The 26229-nt window shown below is 41.2% G+C and overlaps 1 protein-coding gene across 2 annotated transcripts in view; it reads right to left on the bottom strand.

The window, feature by feature from the left end:
- Nucleotides 1-1317: 1317 nt before the first annotated feature.
- tnfaip8l3 (tumor necrosis factor, alpha-induced protein 8-like 3) overlaps nt 1318-26229 on the bottom strand; it is a 49836-nt gene continuing 24924 nt past the window's right edge. The window contains exon 2 of one of the 2 annotated variants that reach the window (XM_052040532.1): nt 1318-4869. In XM_052040532.1, coding sequence (XP_051896492.1) covers nt 4304-4869 — 566 coding nt within the window. In that variant the 3' untranslated portion in view covers nt 1318-4303. The remainder of the gene's footprint in view (nt 4870-26229) is intronic. The other variant, XM_052040533.1, reaches the window with a different exon arrangement.

Here is a 26229-nt window from a genome sequence, read left to right as displayed (position 1 = left end):
GTTACAGGGAAATAAGGTGGGGGGGATTAATGGGGTTGCTCAGAGCTGGAATAGACTCAATGGGCAGAATGGCCTCCATGACAAAAGGAAATGTGTATATTTTCAAATGGAAGGATGCCTCTTTACAAATCCATTAATGTAAGCTTCATGTATTTGGCACTGATTTAATTGAGGCATTGAATAGGTGAATTAAAATGTTGGAATGGTTAAATGATTAAGATGTCAGTCTTAATTGTCTGCAGTGTTTTTTTGTGTCAGTTAGGGATACAAATCTGGGAATTTCCAAGCTGAATCCTTGACTGGAAAACAATTTGATGCTTACCTGAAGATCAGGGATGAAACTGAGTATAGAATCCTAGTCTTGTCAGGAATGTTAAATGCCTGTAAACTCATGCAGGATTTATCATTATGACCATTGCCTGAATTTTGGTTGGTTGGCTGCACTTGTAATTTATTCTTATCATTGTTAATTTTCTTTAACCTTCATACAGTCTATAGATTATAATTTGAGAATGAGATCACTTAATCATGATGACTTGTGTGGGCTGCGTGCCATGGCCCTTCACTGGGAATGGTTCATGTCAAATTTACGAATAATACATGTGTTTAGTGTGTGACATTATGCAAACTGAAGGTGACATCCAATCATTGCAAATTTATCAAATGAAAATCAACAAAGTAGGAACAGTTGCAGCCTTCCACCTCCCATTTTTTTGGGTTTGAATAGAATTTGGGCTGGGTCGAAGTTTGTTTTTCTGATGGGCTGCAATCAGTTCTGGTAAATCACAGTCCATTCTCTGGTGCACAAGTCTGGAAGGTGCACACACCCTTAAATTTAGCATCCGGGACACCAACACAAGCTAATATAAATAGAATGAGTTGTAAAAGGCACAAGGTCTCTGAGGTTGGATTTGTTCAGCAGTATTGTACGTTTTACTGACTGGCAGATTCTGCCACTGGTTCTGAAATAGAAAAGTATTATATTACTTAACACCAGTCTCTCCTAATTTTGACTAGAAGAAATCTAAAATATCAATGGCAAAATAATCTCGAAGAATGCTTACCATTTATGCTTTGTGCATAAAAGGTCTGGTCCTTGGCAGATGGATCTGTCAGAGTGGTGAGCTTGTTCCTAAAAGTTGTTGAAATTATTGATTTGAATTACTGCTAAATTGTGTTGCTATCTTACAATTGGCTGGTACATTTGAATGTAATCAGAATACCCACAACGTTTTACATTTATTGATTTACAGCTGAGTTGATTCTGGGCTTGACAGTGAAGAATTTAATAATATAAATAAAACAAAATTAGCTGTATAACAATGCAACTTCTACTTTATTTTGGATAGAATACAGTGGGATTTCCTCTGGCTAAGGGGACACAACTGTTATAATATTTATTAGTCCGCTGATTAAGTACATTGTTGCAATGTAATAGTTTTATCACAGGTTGCTAACAAATAGTTGAGGAATGTTAGTCCTGGGAAATTCATTTTCCTATTGCAGTCATTGAATAGCAGCATCGAGCATTATAGCACTTTCAAATGCAGAGTAGAGGCTCCTTTGCCAAGCCATGAATCAGCAGCCTCTATTACATCAATGTAACATTTCTCCTATTTTCCGGACCAGCAGTCCTGTGGTCTGAGTGATGATTGTCGATCAGTGCTGTTCTGTGCTGTGGTTTGTACGCACTAGAAACTGGATTGAGAATGCTCATATTCATTTCACATAGGACCCTTGCAGTTAACAGACAAAGGAGACATTCATTACATCAGTCTGCAGTAGATTTGAACTGGGAACCTAAAGGCAAAAAGCCAGTGACTGAAACACTGCACCACCTTGTTCCCTGTCTGCAATATTTTTTTTTGATTTCCTTGATTTCATGATTATATGAGCTTATTGGTAACAAAATTCTGTGAGAGGTCAAGAGTGAATAAATCACTGAAAATATTTTATACAACAAAAGTTTGTTTAAACAGTAAAAAGATGTTTGCTTTAACAGGGTTATTATCCACTTGGTTCATTAGAAACAAAGATATTAACAACTCTTGCACAAATTCAGTTGACACAGAAGACCTGAATTATGTCTTCACAGTAAGCTGATGACTTATGAGTGAAAGTTTTAAATCAGCATTTGACAAAGGTTGCCAGCTGTGTGTTATGGATTTGCACATGGTAAGCAGAATGTGCATCTCCAGTTGATCTTATTTTTGTTATAATCTTACTAATCGTGCTTTACTCAGGCTTGTGATGCATTTGGCAATGATTGCCATCCCAAGATTTTCTTTTCGTGTGAATCCTGACACAGTCAATTGACAGCCTCGTATTGATGGGCAGTGAGCTGTGTTCATTGCCCAATCTGATTACAAAATAGCGCTGACCAACGTCTCAAAGGATTATTGGTTTTAAAGCAAGACTTCAAAAAATTTATAGATTCAATATTTGCTCATAAATGTGATTAAACCAGATGAACATGAGGATACCTGTGACAGAAACCCACACCCCAAACCTGCAGCTTTGCTGCTGCTTGTCCTTTGCTGCAGTTGTTTCAGCAGGAATTTCGGTTGCCTCGGAAATGGACACATTGGGTATGTGCAAAAGCTGTTAAAAAACAGTGCAAACAAAAGGTTGTGAGCAAAAGAGTAAATTTGTGAAGCAAGATGATCTTTCAGATTTGATTACCACTTTCATTACTTGGAAACGAAGATCAAGATCTAGATCCTATTACAGTGCAGGAATAGTGACTTCACTTAAGACAAAACCAGTATTAAGAACCTAGAATTCTATTCTTATGCAATCCAAAAACCTCCAGAATCTTGAAGGGATCCTCTCAAAAAGGGAAAATTTCAGACATTTAGGAGAAAAATGTTCACACTGCTTTTAATCAAATAATCCTCCCTTAGAAACTCTGACATAGCACTCTGGTGATGCTCTCACAATTAGTCGTTCTAGACCATAAGGCTATAAGACATAGGAGCAGAATTAGGCCATTTAGCCCGTCGAGTCTGCTCCGCCATTCGATCATGGCTGATTTATTTTTCCCTTTCAGCACCATTCTCCTGCCTTCTCCCCGTAACCTTTGATGCCCTTACTAATCAAGAACCTATTTCCTCCACTTTAGATATACCCAGTGACTTGACCTCCACAGCTGTCTGTGGCAATGACTTCCACAAATTCTCCACCCTCTGGATAAAGAAATTCCTCCTCATCTCTGTCCTAAAGGGATGCCCTTCTATTCTGAGACTGTGCCCTCTGGTTCTAAGACTCTCCCACTACTGGAAACATCCTCTCCACGTCCACTCCATCCAGGTCTAGGTGATAGTGCTGGTAGGTTACTTGCTTCCTTCCATTGTATTGCCACTTTGAGACACATTTGTACTCTACTCAAAGGACTATGCTGCTTCAACAGAATCACAGCTCTGGTCATTTCTTCAGCATTTACCTGTGCATTTAAGAACTTTCCTTCCTGAATATGTCAACCTTGGTGCTGAAGATCAAACACAAAGACCAGCCCCCTGGGTTTTATAAATTATTAAACGTGGCGCAGAATTCTGGACCCACGTTTCATGTCTCTTAGATTCTGTGAGTATTAGGCTTTTTTTTAAAACCATAGTGAAACACCAGGGCTCTCTTTGAGACACCAAGTCATGTGTATATTTTTCAACTTGATCTCTGACTGATAAGGTATGAAAATTTAATTTTCTTTAAAGTGTAACATCTTAACAGAAGCACTATCTATAATAGCTTTTAAAAGGCAACAGGTAAAATGGAGAATGGATAGAAAAAGGACACAGTGAATGGCATTTGGAGGGCCAGCACAGTCACAATGAACTGAAGGTCTTTCTGTACTGAAAGACACCCCAATTCTCTTAAAGCAGCTATGATACCTATTGGCCTATATTGTTCTTGGATTTTCAAAATTGTTGGAGCAATATTCCATAGATTGTTTGAGTTTCCGTAATACATTTTCCAACTATAAACTGGGTTACTATGCTGGAATATACTTTAGATTCTGGAAACAGCAGTATTCAAAGCATTTCAATGTGTGCAAGTGAAAAAGCAATTTAACAAAAGCTCTTCAACATACATTGGCACAGCAGATAATTTACTCTTTCTTCAAAACAACAAATTTAATTCACAAACTGGTTTGTTTTTAAATGCAAACACCTAGAGTATAACATTCAGACAAAAGGATTCGCTGTGGCACCCAGATACAAACAACGGAAGTGGTCCATTAAATGATGAATGGATGTTCTGTGCAGCAAAAAGTCAAATGTTTTCCTCTTTTGGGGGGCTGCAGAGTTCAGATGATTCCTTCATCGAGCAGTTTGTTGACACCTTGACAGATTTTCTGCAGCGACTCTTTGTATGGGCCATTGGGATTGTACAAATCAGATAGGAATTCCATGTCTGCAAAGAGTCTGAACACATGATCGATGCGACCGTGGGATTTGGGAGTGAGATGGCGTTCGATCAGCTCATGCAGCAGATCCTTGCATTCGTTCAACAGCTCTGCCAGAACGCTTCTGTCAAACGTGAACTCAACCTCATAAAAACTCACTGCTGTCATTGCTGCCTGATTTAACTTCTTCTTGAATTTATCCACAATCTCCACTTCGTCCTGGTTAAACTGATTGTTCCTGTAGAGGATCCCGATTTTTAAAGCAATCTTGATCAAATCCTTCAAGACTTTATGGGCTTCCTTCTTGTCATTTGTGTACTCTCTGGTTACTTTGTACAACTCGTCCAGGATGTCACTACTTGTGTCGTCAATGAGCATGTTGGCCACTGTCTTAGTTGCCATTTTGGTGAGGATTTTCTTCTGTGCTTGTAGGGCCAAGCTTTTGGAATTAAAGGATTCAGTTCCTGCTGTGAAAATAAAGGAAAAACAGAACATTGATCACAAAGGATTTTCATGAAGCAATTATACGGTTATGTTGTTTCCCCAACAGGCTATCAGATCCCCACTAGTTTATATCTGCCACAACTTATTTCACTCTATCTGCAGATCATTTTACTTTCTCTTTTGTATGGCAACTTGGATTTCCTTTAAATGTAACTGATGGTTATCTCAATAATCTCTTGTGGTAACAGATTACATCTTATTGGATTTATTCGTTTTGTTGAAAAGTAGAGGGTTCAAGAACCACGGCAGAGAGCTGAGGACAAAAGTCTAGTCGGACACGCCACCGCAATATTCAGGCTTTGACTTCTAGATGGCATGTTAAATGAATGCCCATTAGCCTTCAAATAAATGCATTAGACCCTATCACATTATTTTGAACAGGAGCCGAGAGTTATCCTTGGTAAATGAAATAATATTATTAATGCAGGACATCTGGTTGTCAACATTTTGCTGTTTGTGAAGCTTGCTGTGCACACTGACTCCTGTCTTCCTATGATACAGTGGTAGATATATTTCAAAAGTATTTGAGAAGCAAGTTGGGATGGTCTTAAAAGAAAGGTTTCCCTATAAAGATATTTTTAAAAATATATTACTCTGGGGGGAATAAAAAGGATTATTCCACACATTCACTCATCATCATCATCTTCCCAGGCACTCCTCTACGGCCTCAAATGTTTCTTGCATTGTCCCACTCTATTTCCACTACCCATTGTGGAAATCTAGGCTTTGGATGGACATTTTCATAAGATCAGTCCAAAATTGGTCAGTTTAAACCTTTGATTCCCCACCCACATACCCTTAAAGTCCACTTTAGCTTTACATAGCATTCTAAGTTGCTCCTTTAATATACTGAAGTTGAAAAGCCACAAGGAATTGCATGATGCTAATGCATTGTGATATTTAAATGCTGTTTCTAACCATTAGAGAAAGAGGAACCCAAGAATGATGGAAGCCTGAAATAAAAACAGGTAATTGCCAGAAATGCACAACAACTTAGTCGACATCAATAAGTGGCCAGCACTTCCAGGTCTGTGGGTTCCAGCCGACTCCAGAGATCCGAGCACAACAGGCAACACCAATGAGGGAGTGCAACGCTGTTTAGGTTCCATCTTTCAGGGGAAGATTCCATTGGATGTTGGTGGTGAATGCAAAAATTCCCTTGGCATTTCACAGAATAGCCAGCAAATTATCCCATCAGGACCTGAATTTCAAGACCTAGTTCAAATGTTATTGATATTTAGAAAAGCAGAACTTCGTATAAAAATGAGATTGGTTCAATCCCATTGCAGTCCAAGTGAAATGAAATGGAAGGAGGAGCATCTGATGTTGAATTTTCTGTCTGGTACTGTGCCACATTATTCAAATAGTAAAGGAAGCCTTGCCACTTGCTCTGAAGGCATGAAAGATACCCTTAAAGTGTAGCTGACAGCGCATGGACAATTATCCATCCAACCACTGCAGTTCCAGCTCTAACAGTGTAATATGCCCATAGCCTTTGGTGCAAATCCACATAATCACTTGGATTTACGCCCTCCTTTCTTCAGAAATCTAAATGTGGCCAGCACTTGGTGTCGCATTCCTGGTCTGTGAACAAAAGATCTTGCTCTCCCAAGCAAGTACATTGTGGAGAAAAATATGACCTCACTGCTTTGGTGCTCAGGTTCAATTCTGATCTCTGGTGCTGTCCATATTGAATATGCGTGTTCTCTGGGAGAGCACAAGTTTCCCCAGGTGCTCTGGTTTCCTTCCACATCCCAAAGATGTGCTGGTAGGTTAAATGGCTGCTGAAAATTGCCCCTTGTGTAGGTGGGTGACAATGGGATTGGGGGAAATTGATGAGTGTGTGAGAGAATCAGAATCAGCTTAATTATCACTGGCATATTTCGTGACATTTGTTGTTTTGTGACAGCAGTACAGTGCAAAACATAAAAATTACTATAAGTTGCCAAAAAAATTAATAAATAGTGCAAAAGAGGAATAATGAGGTAGTGTTCATGGGTTCATGGGCCGTTCAGAAATCTGATGGTGCAGGGGAAGAAGCTGTTCCTAAAGTGTTGAGTGTGGGTCTTCAAGCTCCTGTACCTCCTCCCTGATGGTAATAACGAGAAGAGGGCATGTCCCAGATGGTGAGGGTCCTTAATGATGGATGCTGCCTCCTTGAGGCACCGACTCTTGAAGATGTCCTCAGTGGTGGGGAAGGTTGTGCCCGTGATGGAGCTGGCTGAGTCTACAACCCTCTGCCACCTCTTTTGATTCTGCACATTGGAGCCTCCATACCAGGCAGTGATGCAACCACTGTATATCTATAGAAATTTTCAAGAGTCTTTGGTGATATACCAAATCTCCTCAAACTCCTAATGAAGTAGGGTTGCTGGCGTGCCTTCTTTGTGATTGCATCAACAGATTGGGCCCAGGATAGATCCTCTGAGATGTCGACACCCAGGGACTTGAAGCTGCTCACCCTTTCCACCGCTGACTCCTCAATGAGGACTGGTGTGTGTTCTAAGGAAATGGGATTTCTCTGAGAGCTATGCAAAGACTTGATGGGCTGAATGGTGTTCTCCCATGTCATAAGGAAATAGGTAAGGGATGTATTCAGTTTTGATATAATGTGGATCTAGACGATAGTTATTCTGGTTTTGTTTTGTTGAACTGTCTAGAACCAACAGTTGCATTTATGTATTGCTTGCTATTGATTGTTAAGGAAACTTGTAAGAATTGTGTACCAAGCAACAACATTGAGCAAAGTGCAGGTATTCCACAAGGTTGATAATGTGATGCTGTGGAATCAGCCAAGGAGACCAAGCTGCTGCAGCATTGCTAAGAAGCTTCATGTGCCATAATGCGCCTGACCAGCAAGTAACTTTGTGAGCTTCTGCATAAACTGCTCAGTAAGGCACCAAGGAATAGTTAAAATATGGGAACAATGGGGAAAAATGCACTTGAGGAGACTATTAAGGAAGAATGTGCTTTCTGATCCAAGGAGGCTGTCTTGACTTAAATTCACTTTTATGTATGACTTTTTGTTTTGTAACCTTTATTGAGTCATTAGCAAAAAAAATCACTTGCCAAGTAGCAATGATCAGGGAGACAGCTGACCTGATAAGTCCCTGGAATGACGCACGGTACACACTAAAAAATCTTTAAATGTGTTGACCTCACATTGGGGGCAGCTAGATGCAGAGGAGACTTGCATCTGGTGAAGCACTTCTGACTTATGTAAATACACATACCACAGCAACACATGAGCTGCAGCTCTCGCTCTCTCTGGTAGTTTTAGTGTGCAGGTCCACATGGGATGAATTGAGCACAGAGGATGATAGATGAATCCACACAATTGTTGTTGAACTAAAGCCTCCTTTCTTCAGAAAGCTGAAGTGGGTGGCTACGGGATGGCAGAGTTAGTACTGCACTTCACAGTTCCACAGTCCCAGGTTTGATGCTGTTTGCATGGAATTTGCATGTTCTCTCTGTGATGGTGTAGGTTTCCATAAGGTGCTCTGGTTTCCCCACACAAGCCAAAGATATACTGGTAGGTTAACTGGTTACTGTAAATTACCCCTTGGTGTAGGTGAAGAGTAAAGGAATCAAAAGGGAATTGATGGGCATGTGAGTGAATAGGTTGCAGAACCACAGGGTAATTAAAAGAGAGGGAGTGGGACTGATGGAAGTGCTTGCCGGGAGCTGACATGGAACCAATGGGCTTCTACTGGGTGGTAATAAGTAAATGATGTGGCTTTCCTCCTCTGGACTCCACAATATATTGTCCTCCTCTCACATGAGTGGAATAGGCTGATGAAGCTCCCATAAGCAAGGAATAAACAATTATCAATATTAAAACTTGGGGTGTATGGAAGTCAAAGTCACCAGGGCTAGATTATAGAAGGACTGGTCAGTGTTAATGATTCAGATGAAGCAGCTTTCCAGATTGGTTCATCATTTAAAAACAGCAAATTCCTGGAGTTCCCTGTCATGCCATTCAGGTGAACTGGACCAGTATCCAGGGATCTGGAACATTGTTAAAGAGCCAGGAGCTCAAATCCTGCCTTGGCAAGTGGATAATTAAATAAATCTAGAATTTAAGAAAATAGTTATGGTAAATATGAAATGACTGTTTTGAAAAAAATCTTATTCATTAATATCTTCAGGGAAGGAAATTTGCCATCCTAACTGAGTCCAACCTACAAATGAATGCTGACATACCTTTGACTCAAGTCCTCTTTGAAAGATGGGAATTGGGGATGAACAATAACTGTCAACCTTGCCTGTGAATAAATAAGTAAAAGAAAAACTTCTTGTGTCCCTGCCGGTTTAATATCCATGTTTATATTTTGCTCTGAATTCCCGCTATTTTGAAATTATTTAGCATCTTTATTGAAGGACTGTCATGGTTTTTTCCTGGAAATCCGAGTATACCACACTGTACAATTTACCATAATATTGCCATGAGAAAGAAACCTACAAGAATGCAAGATTAATTGGTAGGAAAAGACCAGGACCACACAGAGGCTGTTGCTCAACATGATGAAGCGACATTGTGACCAAACGCCAACAAATTCCTCCCCACCTACTCCCACGAAAGAACCAAAGTATTTTGACAGTACCTTGCCATATCACACAGGAGGAATTACACTGGGCAATCACAGTTATATTGTGGATTTAAAGAGAGACAGACTTGCACCTACAGAATGCCTTGGGGCAATCCGAGCCCCGTGCCGGCTAATGAGGTACTTTGTGAAGTGTAGCCACTGATGTAATGTGGTGGTTAGTTTCCTTGTGGCAAGCTTCTCTGAACATCAATGTGACAATGACCTCAGAGCACACACAAGTAGACAGTGCGCAGGATTGACACACAACAAGCTGGAGAACTCAGCACATCAGGAACAATCTATGGAGGGAAATGGACAGTTGACATTTTGGGTCAAGACCCTTCATATGGACGGAAAGACAGAGGGGAGATGGCCAGTATAAAAAGGTGGAGGGAAGGGGTGGGGCAAGAGCTAGCAAGCAGTAGGTAGGTCCAGGTGAGGAGGGGCAATAAGCAGATGGAGGAAGGAAGAGTGGAAATAGCACCAAATGATAGGCGAATCGACAGAAGGTTGAAGATGATGGAGTCTGGTCGAATGGCAGAGTGGTTGCATGGGGTCATCCAGCCTGATGTGTCTGGTTCTTACATTAATCTGCTTTGGTGATGTTGATTGCAGGATAGGTATTGACCATTCTGGGGAGACTGCTGCACTAATCCCACAAGTGGCAAAGAGTGCTGTTTCAATGGATTATGTGCTCAAGTCCTGGAAATATCAACAGTTCAACAATAATAAAATCGTGTCAGGATTTGGCCCTGTGCTGATACCACTAGTCCAGAAGGACACTCCCACTCTGTTAGCACTGCTAATCTTAATTCATAATATTTTATTAAATGCCATTCCTGACAACATTAATTAATCGACTTTCCTACCAGTATTGGGTCTGGATTGAGTGGCTGCTCTAACCAGAGCCTTTGAATGCTTTCTGTTAGAGAAATATATGGATATTCCATTTGAGAAAATGCATTAGTGACAGCAAAAGCAGTTGAGGCAGAGGTCAATCTGGATAGACCGAGGAGCGAGGAGTGATTTAAATACGAAATGAATAAGCCACAGGACAAATGTAGAAAACAAGGATGCCAGGAACCAAGCTACTGGAAGGGGTCAGCAGCATGTCAACCAGGGTCCAAGTGTGAATGAGAACAAGAAGACAGCAGCAATCAAACTCGCCATTTAACATTTAAAAATACTAATCATGACACAGAGGCGGAGGGGGATAATAGCTATTGGTGATATGAAATGGCTTGTTAGAGCACATGAGAGTGATTGAGAATAATATACTGAAACGGGCTGAGAATTGGTTAGGGGACTGAAAGCAGAGAGGGGGGAAATGATTGGATTTTCCTCGGATTGACAGGCTGTGACTAGTTAGGTGTTGGTGCTTGAAGCCCAACTATTCACTGTCTACATCAATGATTTGACTGAGGGGTCCAAATGCCATATTTTCCCATTTGCTGATGATTGTGGGATTGTGAGTATGAAGGAAGATCGAAAGAGGTTTCAAGGCGATAGAGACAAACAGGCCGAGTGACTCATAGAAACTAGGAGTAGGAGTAGCCATTTGGCCCTTTGAGCCAACTCCGCTGCTCAATACGATCATGGTTGATTATCGAAAATTAAGTACCTTCTTCCCACTTTCTCTCCATAATGCTGATCTCTTTAATCTTTAGAACCATATCTAACTCCTTCTTGAATATATTCAGTGATTTGACCTCATTTGTCTTCTGTGCTAATTTCCACAGCTTCACCACTCTTTGGATGAACCAGTTTCTCCTAGGTGGCCCACCCCATATCCTTAGGCAGTGATGATTCTAGTTCTGGCCTTCCAGAGACAAGAGCGGCCTTCCAGAGACAAGAGCATCCTTCCTGTGTCTAGTCTGTTCAGTCTTGTCGGCGGTCCCTTTGCAATCTTCTGTACCCGGGCGAATATAATCCAATAGTTCCTATCTCCTTTCATACACCAGATCTACCACCCCATGAATCAGTCTGGCCAGCCTTCACTGAACTCCCCCCATAGTAAGAATGCCCTTCCTCAGATAAGGAGACCCAAACCACACACAGTACTCAAGGTGAAGTCTCACCGAGGCCCTGTACAATTCCAGTGGGACATCCTCAAACCAATACTCAAGTCCTCTTACCATTGCCAGCCAACATATCATTTGCCTTCTTCCCCACTTGCTGCATCTGTATGTTTACTTTCAATGACCGGTGTACAAGGCCAACCTGGTCTCATTGCACCTTCTTTCCTAATCTACCACTGTTCTGACAATCCCCCAGGACATTAGTCCCAATGTGCAAGGTCAGAAAGAAAGATTGTTTTTATTTTCATTGAAACACTGAATATCAGAAAGTTACAAGTAACAACACTGGATGGGGCACACAAAAAATAGGAGAGTGAATGGCTCAGGACATTAGCCTCGTGCTGCCGCTGAAACACTTCCTGTTATACAATTGAGCAGGGATATAGGATAGAGGCGGCTAAGCTTTTGTCTTTGTTTCTGTCTTCTGAGGCAATCCCTCGGGATTGAGGGTGACCTGCTTCTAGACAATGCTTGTTTGTTTCTGTAAACCCTTTGGATTAACATGGAGTCAGAAAATACTGATAGGAAGCCAATCTGCCTCTGGTAGTTGAAGATACAATTATCTAATGATTTCTATTCCCCTGCGACTGTTTCCTTTCCAAATGTTCATCCAATTCTCTTTTGAAGGTTACCAATGGAATTGCTTCCACCTCTGCTTCAAGCTGTAGCATTCCAAATTGTAGCAACTTGAAATTCCTCTTCATCTCCACTTTAGTTATCTTAAGCCTGGCAGCTCTGATCCTGATGTCTGCAGAAACAGTTTTGTCTTGTTCACTATCAGAGTCTTTCATAGTTGAATGCCTTTATTAAATCTCCCCTTAAATTTCTTTGGTCTAAGGAGAAAAGTTTCACATCCTCTGGGCTCTTGCTGTAACTGCAGCCCTCAACTATGGTATCATATTGGTAGATCTCCCTGAACTCATTCCAAGATCCAGAATTTGGCACAATAATATCCACTGATGTGCATAATTTTGCATGACTATTTTGCTTAAGCAGTTCTGCTGAGAAATTCAATTCTAGTTGGCATTTGTAGCAGCCAATGGAATGGATTTTAGAGGCAGAGGACAACAAACTGACATAACCAGAGCCAACATTGGATTTCTGGGGTTCCAGGACACAAACAGTTCTTCATCTTTTGATGAACATGCCAAGTACAAGTACATTGCCTGGCTTTTAAGGAAGAGGCTGCCAAGGCTCAAGGTTCTCTGGTCCTTGGCATGGTTAATAGTTACATTGTGTGAGAGTTATCAGGGGAGATTGGATAGGTTGGGTCTGTTTTCCCTGGTGTGATGGAGGCTGAGAGGTGACACGATAGAGGTATATAAAACTGTGAAAGACATAGGTAGGATAGATAGTTGGTGTCTGTTACCCATGGTAAGAGTGTCTAAAACTAGAGACACAGGTTTAGGATGAGGGGGAGGAAGTTTAAAGGAGATTTGAAGGGTAATACTAGAGAAACAAAAGACTGCAGATGCTGGAATCTAGATGGGAAAACAACAAGATGCTGGAGGAACTCAGCAGGTCAGGCAGCATCTGTGGAGAAAAACAGACAGTCAACGTTTCGGGTCAGGACCCATCTTCACGACTGAAGATTAGAAAAGAGGAAGTCCGATATATGGGGGAGAAAAACAGAGCCGCGATAGGTGGACCAAAGAGGGGAGGTGAGTGGGCACAAGGTGGTGATAGGTCGATGCAGGTGGGGGATGTGGGGGAGGAGTAGAGCAGATCCACCAGGGAATGGGTCAAAGGTATGGAGGCAGGTGGCATTGGGGGAGGGGAGGAGAGGGAAAAGAGAGAGAAAAAATGGCAAGGAGAAAAGAGAGAGAGAGGCTGGGAAAGGGAAGAAAAGAGGAAGCAAGGAGGTGGGAGGGGGGTGGTGTTGGTTTATTTAGTGGGAAAGTGGGAGAATTCCATGTTCATGCCATTAGGCTGGAAGGTCCCAAGACGGAAAATGAGGTGCTGTTCCTCCAGTTTGAGTTTGGACTTCTCCTGGCAGTGGAGGAGGCCGAGGACTGACATATCAGTGATGGAGTGGAAGGGGGAGTTGAAGTGATGCAGATTGCGGTTATGGACAGAGTGTAGATGTCATACAAAATGGTCACCTTGTCTGCGTTTGGTCTCGCCATCGTAGAGGAGGCCACACTTGGAGCACTAAATACAGTAGATGATATTGCAGATGATATCTCTGCCTTAGCAGAGGTTTACCTGCACTTCCCCTAATATCATCTACTGCATTCGGTGCTCCAAGTGTGGCCCCCTCTACATCAATGAGACCAAACGCGGACAAGGTAACCATTTCACAGAACACCTGCGCTCTGACCGTAACCGCGATCTGCATCTCCCCGTTGCCAGTCACTTCAACTCCCCCTCCCACTCCATCACTGATATGTCAGTCCTCGGCCTCCTCCACTGCCAGGAGAAGTCCAAACTCAAACTGGAGGAACAGCACCTCATTTTCCGTCTTGGGACCTTACAGCCTAACAGCATGAACATCGAATTCTCACACTTTAAGTAAACCAACCCCACGCCCCCCACCTTTCCTCTTCTTTTCTTCCTGTTCCCAGCCTATCTCTCTTTTTTCTCTTCGCCATTTTTTTCTCTCTCTTTTTCCTCTCCTCCCCTCCCCCCATGGGCTGCCTGCCTCCATACCTTCGACCCATCCCCTGGTGGGTCTGCTCTCCCCTCCTCCCCCACACCTGCCTATCACGAGCTCTTACCTAGCACCACCTTGTGCCCACCCCACCTCCCATCTTTTGTCCACCTATCACTGCTCTGTTTCCCCCCCCCCACCCCATATATTGGGCATCCCCTTTCCCTATCTTCAGTCCCGAAGAAGGGTCCTGACCTGAAATGTTGACCTCCTGCTTTTCTCCACGGATGCTGCCTGACCTGCTGAGTTCCTCCAGTGTCTTGTTGTTTTTTGATCTGAGGGGTAAATTGTTTTGCAAAGAGTCGTTGGTATCTGTAATGAGCTGCCAAAGGAGGTGGTGGAGGAAGGAACAGTAACAGCATTTGAGAGGCATTAGGGCAGGTATGCAAGAGCAGAGCACAGAGGGATATAGAATTAATGCAGGCGTGGGGTTAGTATAGATAAACATGGTGGTTGGTGTAGACGCAGTGGGCAGAAGGGCCTGTTTCTATGCTGTACAACTCTATGACTTTCTGCCTAATCTTAGCCCATGTTTGTTGCACAAGGACACACAGCTTTAGTCTGAGGCTCACAGGGGAATTAAAAATAGAATTACTATTTACTTCACTGGGGCTGAGATAAGGACAAATACATTTGGACCTTGCTATTCAAATTTGTGATGAGGATTATGTTTAAAACTGGATTCATGACAGCTGGATAGCAAGACCACAGCTGTTACTGCTCAAAGATTAGGAATAATTAAGAACCTTTGGCTAAAACAATGACTGAGAAACCAGATTTTTTTTGATGTGTCAGGGTAGTCCATCGCTTTCACTGGTCAGGCAGATCATGAGTTGCCGTTGTTTTATTTCAAGCCACAGAATCCTGCAATCCTATGATTTAATCTAAAAATGGCCCACAGCATATACTATACTGTCATTTCATTGCTGACTAAATAAAGTTTGAAACAGATGATGCCTTTTACGCACATTGGGAACCCTATTAAAGTAGACTATGGTAATTCCATGGCTTGACCTGTGCTGGAACAGTTTCTGTGTGTTGTTGCAGTACCAAAGGAAATATTTTCTCCTAGACACAGGCTCTACTTTTGCTTGACTGATAGCATTCTTGTGCCCTTATTTCAACGCCTGTTGGTTCAAGCTCCAATGCAGGACCTGAGTTTGTAACTTCGGGTGATCAATGTAACACTGAACAGCAGTATAATGACTAACTCTGGTAGCAGTGCCTTCAGCTACAAATAATCCAAGTTCTGGAATTTATTCCCTCCTTCCTTTACAATCTTTCTTAAAACCTAGCTGTTGATCAAGCTTTGTCTAGTATTTGCTTATATGGCTTAGCTTTAAATTTTGCTTGGTAAAACTCTTTGGAAGATTCCTCTCTGTTAAAAGCACTTTCCAATAATTATTGTCCCTTTTCATTGTTGGGTGTGGTTTATTGCTGGTGTTTCTTTGCATGAAATGTTACATTTGAGGCCCAGCCTGTAGGTTCTGGTTGATAGTAACATTCCTCTGACTTCAGAGAAGGGAAAAAAACGTCTGGAATCCTGATCAATGCTCCTTTCTGCTAAAAATGCTGATTAACTGATTATTCCTCCCATTGCTGTTTGTGGAATCCTGCTGTGCATAAAATGGCTGCTGTGCTTACATTCAACTCAGGGTAGATTAGTTCACTCAATATCTAATGTGTTAGAACATAAGTAGTAGAAGCAGAATAGGCCATTCAGCCCTTTGAGTCTTTGCTGCTATTCAATGTTCATGACTGATCTTCCCCCTTAGTACCCATTCACACAGTATCTCCATATTCCAGCTGAATGTGATACTGGGGCATATGTTATGAGATTGGTGGGCAGTATGGGATATTAAACTTTAGGATGGGGTCTGGATTCGTTTGGTTCTTTGTCCTTTCTACCCATGACCCTGAATAATGTGAGACAACATTTTGACTTGAATTCCCCCTTTCATGTTCTAAGAGACTTTGGATTGGCGTGGTGACATCACCAGAAGTCCCATACATTCCGCATTTCTAATGGCCGTGATTTTGTTCTTGTTCATGAATGAGATATGGGCATTGCTGGCAAGGCTATCATTTATTCCCTGTATCAGCAGTCTTGATGCAGAATTTTGACCTGAAACATTGACAATTCCCTCCCCCCACCGAGTTCCTTCAGCAGATTATTTGTTGCTCCAGATTCCAGCATCTGCAGTCTCTTGTGTCTCCTGTTATCATATATTCCTTGAGATTGTGATGGTAAACTGACTTCCTGAGTGCTAAGTGGCTTGTCAGGCTACTTCAGAGAGAAATGAAGGTTGTTGTAAGCCTGGAGTCACCTACAGGTCAGAAGGGGTGGGAGCAGCAGATTCCCTCCTCCAAAGGACATTGTGGACCAAGTGTAAATTTATAACAACCTGGTCGTTTGGCAGTCAAAGTCAATGATACTACCTTTCCTTTAATCGATGGAAATGTTATTAGCGGAATACAAACTCTCCACTTTGGAATTGCACAGGAGGATTTTAGGCATTGGATAAACTAACACTGAGGGAACTCATCAGGTCAGGCAGCATCTGTAGAGGGAAATGGACAGCTGATATTTCAAGTCAATATTCTTCATCTGGACTAGATGAAGGATCTCGACCTGAAATGTTGATGGTCCATTTCTCCCCACAGATGCTGCCTGACCCGCTGAGTTCCTCCAGCATTTTATTTGTTGCTCCAGATTCCAGCATCTGCAGTCTCTTGTGTCTCCATTGGATAAACTAGTGTTGTCTTGGCGGAATTTAAAGGCATGTTGTCACATCTGTGTTCCTATGCCTTCATGAGGCGGGTGTACTTTTCATTCAATAGCTGAGGTGTGAAATTATACACCTGTTTTATTTTGTCCCCATGTTCTTCTCCGCCAGCTGACTGATATGTCATTCTCCTGTGGGGATGATGAGGGCTTTGTATGATCCAAGTCATCCTTCACAATCAGTTTAGTTACACTGTGGATCAGAATGTGAGACCATGAGAGACCTGTAGCAGATGGAGTCAGTTCTCAAACCCTTTTCTGGTCAGAGAGCACAGTATCACTGAACTTTTCTTTGAACCACTAAACACGTTATTTTTAACCAGGTGCAAACATATTTATTTTAACTTATTAACATATCTGTAAAAATAGCTTTTGTGAAAATGTAATACATGAGGTGTCCAAAGGTGGTTTTCACCAATTATAAGGTCTGTTCTATGACCTCATGCGTTGGGAGGAACATGTGCAGCTTTATCTGTTGACCTACTTCAGCACCGAGTCTTGGTGTGAGTTTAAGTTATTGAGTTGACTTTGCAAAAACCAGAGAAAGTGGTTAATATGAAAATAGAGTTCCCATGGGAAGCTTTACTCTGCTTGCTTGTATTTTCACTGGACTTTGTAAAGAGGTTCAGGAGATTGCTAAAATAAAAACAATCGTAGAAAATCTTCATGGCTTTATAAAAACAACAGTAACATTCGAATGACCTTCCTCCCTTGCCTCTATGTGATGCATACTACCCCCCATTTCACCAGTTTTGGTGCAAGATTAATCAGAATCAGCTTTCCCTGTAACTTAAAACTTGAATGCATTATCAATGAAGACATCAAAGGAAAAAATCACACATGTACCAAAAACCTGAGTGACAAACATGAAATCCTGGAAAAACACAGAGGGATTGTCGGCATCGAATTAGCTAATGTTTAAGGTGGGACATTCAAATTGGTCAAAAGAAAAGGGCAGGAGAAGGGGTTGGGCTGGAGGCATGGGGAGGAACTGCTTTAATTGTGAAATGGTGACAACATACTAAGACAGCAGGGAGTAACTCTGAGAAGGAATAAAACTGAATATATTTTAAAGCAAATCCACTACTAAATGAACATGAAAGCTATACAATGTCTGTGGTATTTACAGAAGTGTGAACAATGTTTTTCATGCAAAGACGTGAGACATGGCAAGCTTCTCCAAAGAACCCGAGTTACAGAAGTAATAATCCTAACCTTTCTACCTGGCTCTTTAGGATGACGTACTGGCTGCCCTGTCTCTCCCCACTTATGACCTTCTGTCTCCAATGTTCCACATATTTCATTGAACTGACATTTCAATTCCTGGCATCACCTGTCAAGGACTCCAAAAGTCACCATTTTCTTTCTGATTACTGTCACAAACGTTCTCACTTAACCCCTGGGTTAGTTGATAGCAACTGGCCTCTCCATCCAGTGGACCCAACTTCTTCATTAGTGCCTGTGGACGAACCAATGGGAACCAATGCCTTTTTAAAAAAAAATGTACTTTTATCACCAATACATTTCTCATTTAAATTTACGCATTTTTAAAGTCATCACAAAGATAGAGCTCAATTTCAATCCTGGTTTAGTGGTCAGGCCCTTCCTGAAAGTTTAATCTCAAGATTGTTTAACTAGTTGATCCCACAATTAACATCAAAGGCATTGGTCCCGGATATAAGCACGGCCACTGGAGAATGAAAGGTTGACCCTGTCCCACTGCCTCATTTGTTTTCGGTGGTTATGTCTTCCTCTTCCTTCACTTCATATCCTCTGAAGGCTCATAATTTCTGCCGACTCCAGCCCTCAGTCCTTTATACATTACCATATTGGGGTTAGAAGGTGAAACATTAGTCCAGCCTTGTACTTCTATCCTGATCTATTGATCCCAGTTGGGAAGAATGTAATTATAAACATTGGGTATAGACGTAAGTACCCTTCAATGACACATAACAGGGATGAGAGGGCTGTGCCTGGAGAAAGATTTAGAATGGGCTTTTATTCTCTGAAGTTCAGAAAAATGTGAGATGATCCTATGGAAATATTTGAAACTGAGGGCTTGAAAAGGTAGAACATGAGAGGATGTTTTCCTTGATAAGGAGTTTGAAAATAGGGGATGTCATTTAGGACCAGGATTAGGAGAACTTTTTTCGCTTGGATGATTGTGACAGTTTGTTATTGCAGAAGGCAGCTTGTTGTGTACATTCATTAGTGAAAAAGTTAGGCTTTTAGGATAAAGGGAATCTGGGATATGTGCATTGAGCTAGAAAGCAGTTTTGATTTATAGGTTCCACCATGCTCTTCTTGAATGGGGGTGCAGGCTTGAGAGATCGTAACCTACTCCTCTTCCTCTTTCTTGTAACTCTCTGAAGGTCTCAAGCAAAATCAATTCCTGTTATCATTGTAAAACTTCTGTTACTTAATCACAAAATATGTCAAGTTTGTTCTTGTGGAATTGGTTATATTGGATTCTACTGGACAGACAAAAGACCATTTTACATTCATTTGCATTGTGTCCCTCCTCTGCTGACTGTATACATAAATAAGCCATGCCAAGCTTCTACTGATTCAGCTCTGTAGCTGGTCACAAGGAGGAGCTGAGAGCGATCATTAACCATTTATCATAATTACTATTTTGTCTCCTCTCAGAAATAGTTCATGGTTAGTGCTTCATTGACCATTGCTCCTCTCTCCAAATGTCCAACATGGTCTTCTTCCAGCATCCTCATTTTAATAACTTTAATAGTGAAATTTCCACCTTGTACCAATTCCTCCTTTCCATGAGCTCAGAGCTGTAGAACTCTTTACTTTTCTCATTCTTGCCTACCTTCCAACTTTCTTCATGCTTTGCATGTCCTTGAAGTTTGATGCCACTTCTATTTTAATTTTTCTCCCAATTTGCTCTCCAAACTTGGTGTGTCCTGCACTAAAACCTCTCCTTTTGTTTAGAGATACAAGAGATTGCAGATGGTGGAATCCATAGCAACAAACAAGATGCTGGAGGAACCTATTTTGCTACCCAGTCCAGATGAAGGATCTTGACCCGAAATGTCAACTGTCCATTTCCCTCCAAAGATGCTGCCTGTCCTGCTGTGTTCCTCCAACATCTTGTTAGTTGCTACATATTCCAGCACCTGTAGTCTTCTGTGTCTCCATTTTGTTACTCAGTCCAGATGAAGAATCTCGATCTGAAACATCAGCTGTCCACTTCTTCTGTTTGTAGGTTGACAGAGGGTCTCCGATCTAAAACATTAACTCTGTTTCTCTTGCTATGGATTTGGCTTAACCTGCTGAGCATTTCCAACATCTGCTGTCTTTTGATTTTCACTCCCTTTGTTTAAGGTCTCCCTGGCTTCCCCATCTCATCCCCAGCAATCTACTCATCATACTGTAACCAGGGCACACTGTGATGTTGTCAGTTTTACAAGCTGAGGGAGATCCGTTGCCTAATTTGTTCAACTTTACACCCCAAGCTTTTATTTTTAACTTTCCTGCATTTATGATAAAAAGAGGAAGCAAAATTTAATTGCCTTAAGAAGCTGTTTACATAAAAGTGTTATCAATGAGTATCTGTACTATATTCAGGATTAAATACCAATTTCAACTAAAACAAAATTATAATCAAAGATTCTTTTATCAGAAGTTGAGTTGAATATGCAGTCCTTTCATTTTTAGTAGGTTTGTCCTAAACAGTGTAGAGTTACTTTTGTATTTGGGACAAAAATTCATCTAAAGAGAATGCAATAGCACTTTATTTTTAAAATTTTTGATTCACCAAAACATTATTCAGCAGCCTATTGTAACCTTACAGTGTATTGTTTGAAGGATTAAGAAAATTGATCACACAAAGATTTATAACTAAGTGATCAGTGCATTTAAGCTTCTTATTTAGATTATTAGATGGCAATTTGTACAATGAGCTCTAAAAATACACAGCAGAATAAAATTAGGGAGCTAATGGCAATGAATAGAAGAGTCAATTGATTTACAATAACAGGCAGTTATGTTGGTAACCAAGGTTTTACGTGTCACATTAAGGACAGCAGTTGTCGCTTGATGGATTATTTGAGCTTGCTCTAGGACCCTGTTCCTAGGTTTAGTTTCCTTTTAACTACTTTATGATGTTCTGTTTGCCTCCTAACTGAGGATCTCCTGCTAAGGTTATTGCCCTGCCTGCTTTATCTTGTGTGGTGAAGGCTACACTTTAAATAATTCTGTGCCCACATCAGTAGCACCCATTCACAGGAAAACAGAAAGTGCAACTTAAAAATGCAATGTGAACAGGTTGACTTCCCCTGAAAGTGATTTATGACTGCTGGGGTCTAATGTTATAAGGAAGACTTGAAAAAAATTGTGATTTCCAGTCCTGATGGGAAGATTGAAGGTGGATTTTGTAAAGGTATTGTGACAAGAAACACTGTTGTAATAATAAAGCTGAATAATGCTTTAAACTAAAATATAACAGGCAGCCCTTGAAAATGGAAGACATGTTGGGAATAGTACCATAGAGTCAAAGAGTTGTATAGCACAGATATCAGCCTTTTGGCCCATCCCATCCATGCTAACCACTAATCCCATTTGTCCGCATTAGATTCGTATCCTTCCAGGCCTGAAGTCTAAGTATTTCTTACATGTAGTGATTGTATCTGATTCCACCACCTCTTGTGGCAGGGCATTGCAGAAATCAACCACTCCCTGTGTAGAAAAAAACTTTTCCCTCAAATTTCATTTAAAACTTTTTCCTCTCTTAAACCTAAGCCCTCTTATTCTTGTTCTGAGGAAAAAGATTCTGACTACCTACCCTATCTATGCCTCATAATTTTACATACCTCTATCAGGTCACCCCTCATCCTCCTTTGCTCCAGGGAAAATAAACCCAACCCATTCAATCTCTCTCTGTAACTAAAGTCCTCCAGCCCAGGCAAAATGCTGGTGAATCTCCTCTGCACCTTCTCCAACACAGCCACATCCTTTCTATAGTATGGTGACTGAGAACTGCACACCATGCTCCAAGTGTGGTCTAACCAGTGTTTTGTAAAATTGCAACATTACTTCACAACTTTTATATTCTTTGGCCTGACTTACGAAGGCAAGCATGCCATATGCCGCCTTCACCTATTTACCCGTCTTGATGCTTTCAGGGAACTCTAGACTTAAACCCCAAGGTCTCTCTGCTGATCAACATTTCTTAGCACCCTTCCATTACCATTTACTGAATATGCCTACCCCTCTTTGACTTCCCAAAATGCATCACCTTGTACTTGTTGTGATTAAATTCCATCCACCAGCACTCTGCTCGACTTTCCATCTCATCTATATCCTTCTGTAGCCTTGGCCAACCTTCCTCGCTATCCACAACACCACCACCTTTCATGTCAACTCCAGATTTACTAATCATACCTCCTACATTCACATCCAAGTTGTAAATATATAATCACAAAAAACACATGTCCCAGCACTGATCCCTGCAATACACGACTGGTCACAGACTTGCGATCAGAAAAGCATCCCTCCACCACCACCCTCTGCCTCCTATCACCAAGCCAATTTTGGATCCAATTAGTCAGCTTGCCTTGGATCCCATGTGCCTTAACCTTCTGGACCAGCCTAGCATGTGGGGCCTCGTCAAATGCCTTACTAAGGCCAATACAGACAAGGTCTACCACCTTGCCTTCATCAATCTTCTTGGTCTGGGAGTTTTTTTGTCCATGAAGTGAACTGTCAGCGCATGGAGTTAATTTATGGACAGCAGAAGTAAAAAGCCCTGGAGCTGGTTGAGAAACCATAATCTAAATATAGCTTCTTCTTGGATTGATGAACAACAACACTTGCAAGTTCACCTCCATGACACACACCCTACTGGATTGGAAATATATCATGCATCTTCATCATGACTGGGTCTAAATCCTAGAATTCCCCACCCAACATCATTGTGGAAATACCTTCACCTCAGGAAAAGCAATGCTTCGAGATGGAGACTCACCACCACTTTCTCATGAGCAAACTGGCCTTGCCAGCAATACCCATGACTTGTGATTGATTAGAGAAACAATGAACTGGTGTCGGCTAAATAACCACCACCACTTGTCACTAATGATCAGTCTTGATTGAAAACATGATTTCTCCTTCGTTCCTAATGATCTCTTTAGGTCATCAGTTCAACTTTACAGTCCAAAATCCCATGGAATATCATGTACAAAGGTAAATGCCTAAATTCTGTAAAGAAAGTATCAGCATTTGTTTTCTATTATGTAGTTTTGCCCTCAATTTTATGGTGTATATTAAGAATTTTATTAGCCTTTTTGGCACAGGATAGTTTATTGGAAAATTGTGCAATGCATCACAAACAGCAATTCTAGAGCATAGCAGAAATTTGGAACAATTTTAAGTCCGTACTTAAAGCAGCAATTCCATTATTCCAACATCAAGAATAGAGAGAGAGAGAAGGAAAACGCAATGCAGCTTCTCATTGAATCACTGGTGGTTCATCTGAGACTGCAGAGCTGAATCCTGACTTCAAGTGAATACTGATCACTGCAGCAATCAGCAGCCTAAACACAATCACAAACACAAGGACAGTGTGGCTGTGCGATTCAATGTAGAACCACAATGATTAGCACCACAAATATCTCCCAAAATGTTCTGATCTCTGCTTGGAAAATTCAGCTGTTCCCCAGCTGGGATTCACCCATTTAAATACCACCAAGTTTGGGATGTTGAGGCATGCAAAAGTGAAGTTCTGATCTGCTGACAGGTTCTGGCCAGTGAATCTGACAATGTGAAATTTATTTTAGGAAGTGGTCTGGATCTTAATTGCAATGCCAGGCATAATAAAGGAGGCAAATTCAATTACAACATTCAAAAGAGAACTAGGTAGGTGCTGAAAGGAAAGAATTTGTGTGGCTGGTGGGAGAGGGTGAGGTAGTGGGGAAAGCTCTTACATAGTACTAGTATAGGCAGGATGGGATGAATGGGCTTCTTCCATGGTAGAATCATTCTGTAATATGTATGGACTGCCATTGGACTTTGCAGGAATTCAAAATTACTGAGACTCCCCAACATTTAACACTTACGTACTGAAAACAATTTGAGAGCTTTGATAGATGGCAAAGCTGAGAGGGCGATTTTGCAATCAGTCAAAGGCTTTTCAGCAGTTTTTTGTGTGAGATTTGTTCTGGTTCACTCAGGTGACCCAGTTACATCACACAGGCTCTGCTGCTGTGCACGGCATGTCCAAGGTGCTCTCAGCCTGTAGGTTCATCCTTGAGGATGGAAACTCAGTAAATGTGGGTTAGTTGGGTGTCGAGCAGCAAGTTTACTCGTCAAAATCTGGGACATTGTCAGTTCGATCTGAGAGTGTTCAGGTGGTCTGATTTCATTTCTGATGGTGACAACTTCAGAAAACATAGCTTTGGTACTCTGAGCTGTTTAAGGTGAAAAGCTGAATTGATTTGTTTTCCCTAGTCCTCCTCTTGTGGTTTGTAATTGGCTGATACAAATTCTGACACTCATTCAAATGCTATTGATCTGCTGGTGCTGGAAATCTGAAATTAAAAACAGAAGATGCTCGGGATAGTCAGTAGATCAGGCAGCATCTGTGGAGAGAGAACCAGTGTTATCATTTCAGATCAATGACTCCTCATTTGGGTCATTTTCCTGAAACCTTAACTGTCTTTCTTTCTCCATAGATGCTGCCTGACCTGCTAAGTATTCTTCTGTTTTTATTTCTTTTATTCATCTGAAATCAGCTAACTTGACCCAGTCTAGAGTCAACCCTGGAGAATTACCCTCTGTATGAGGCACAGTGTCACCACACACAAAGCCCAAACCCAGAAAGACAATGAGAAACTTAAGAACGTGCAGGTTCCGTATCATGTAATCTAGTTGACTTTCTGTCTCTGACTTCTATTTGATATTAAACAGGGAGGAATTAATTTAATCAGACACTTGTGATTTAGTGGGTTGAGACTTAATTTGCTAAAGAGAAGAACTAGCTTGTTTCATTTCAGTGATGCCTACATGTCTGCGGAGGATGTAAATAACACACTGATTTGAAAGTAATTTGTTTTTAGAGTACATGCTTGATAGAGTTCACTCTGTATTCTGAGTTTCAACCCTTTAAGTCAAGCCTCCCACACTTTTATCAGTGGTGGTTTCATTTGATCATGAGGTGATGTGACTTGATCATCAATTTGAATAACCTTAGTTTTTTGACTATTGCACAAACTTCTTTGTTATAGAAAACAAATAATTCAACCACTTGAAGTTCTTATTTTGACAATATTGTGAGTTGAGAAATGTTTCTGTATACCACCCCCTCTCCCTCCTCCACTAGCTGCCCTTGTCTTGTACAAGGTTGAATGGTTGGACCTCCAGTAACATTGCTGATGGATGGTGTGAAGTCTGCAGCATGGCTGCAGATTTAGTTGCCATGGAGACGATGACCAGCCTCAGTTTATTGAAGCATCAACGTGGTTTACCTTATGGCGAATTTTTTTGGGCCGATTAACATTTTTCATACACAGCATGTGCTCTGCACACTGGTCAGGCAAATCACAGGCCAGAAACAAAGATTGTCAAAGCAGCTCTAGCCAGACAAATTTATCCCCATTTCTGACAAATAATCATGACATGTCAGAGTGAAGTTGTCAACTTGTATTAGTTCTAAAGGAGCATTATGGACCCACACTGTCTGAATTGAGACTGCTGCCAATAATTAATCTGAAGTCCAGTCACTGTTTCACGTAGGCAAATACTGCAATCAGATATGCATCCAAAAATGTCTCGCCAATCATCATGAAGTAATTGATGAGTTAATCTGTTTTAGTTGAGGGATAAATATTGCCTGGGGCACAGGGAGAACTCCTACTAGCAATGCCATTATATCTATCTGTATAGGCAGATGAGGACTCAATTTAACATCTAATGCATAAAACAGTAGGCCAGAAACTTGTCTTTGATCACTCACATTAAATGGGCTTTGATATATCACCCACCTGTTGCCTGTTCCTCCTAATATTTGGTTTCATGTGCTTCACAGTGAATCTTAAATTTCTCATTTAAGTGAGGGTGCTATCTTTGAGTTGTACCAATGCCTTTTACAAAATTAGTTAATAAAAAATGTCAAAGAAAATCTCAACAGCTTTCTTCAGAAAATAGAAGGAAATAGGATGCCTAACCTAAGAACATGGATGGATATCATGTAAGATATTTGTGAAGCA

Source organism: Pristis pectinata, chromosome 28, assembly GCF_009764475.1.
Source record: "Pristis pectinata isolate sPriPec2 chromosome 28, sPriPec2.1.pri, whole genome shotgun sequence".
NCBI classification, from domain to species: domain Eukaryota; kingdom Metazoa; phylum Chordata; class Chondrichthyes; order Rhinopristiformes; family Pristidae; genus Pristis; species Pristis pectinata.
The sequence above is the reverse complement of the archived record's forward strand: the minus strand, read 5'-3'. Positions and strand labels throughout refer to the sequence as shown.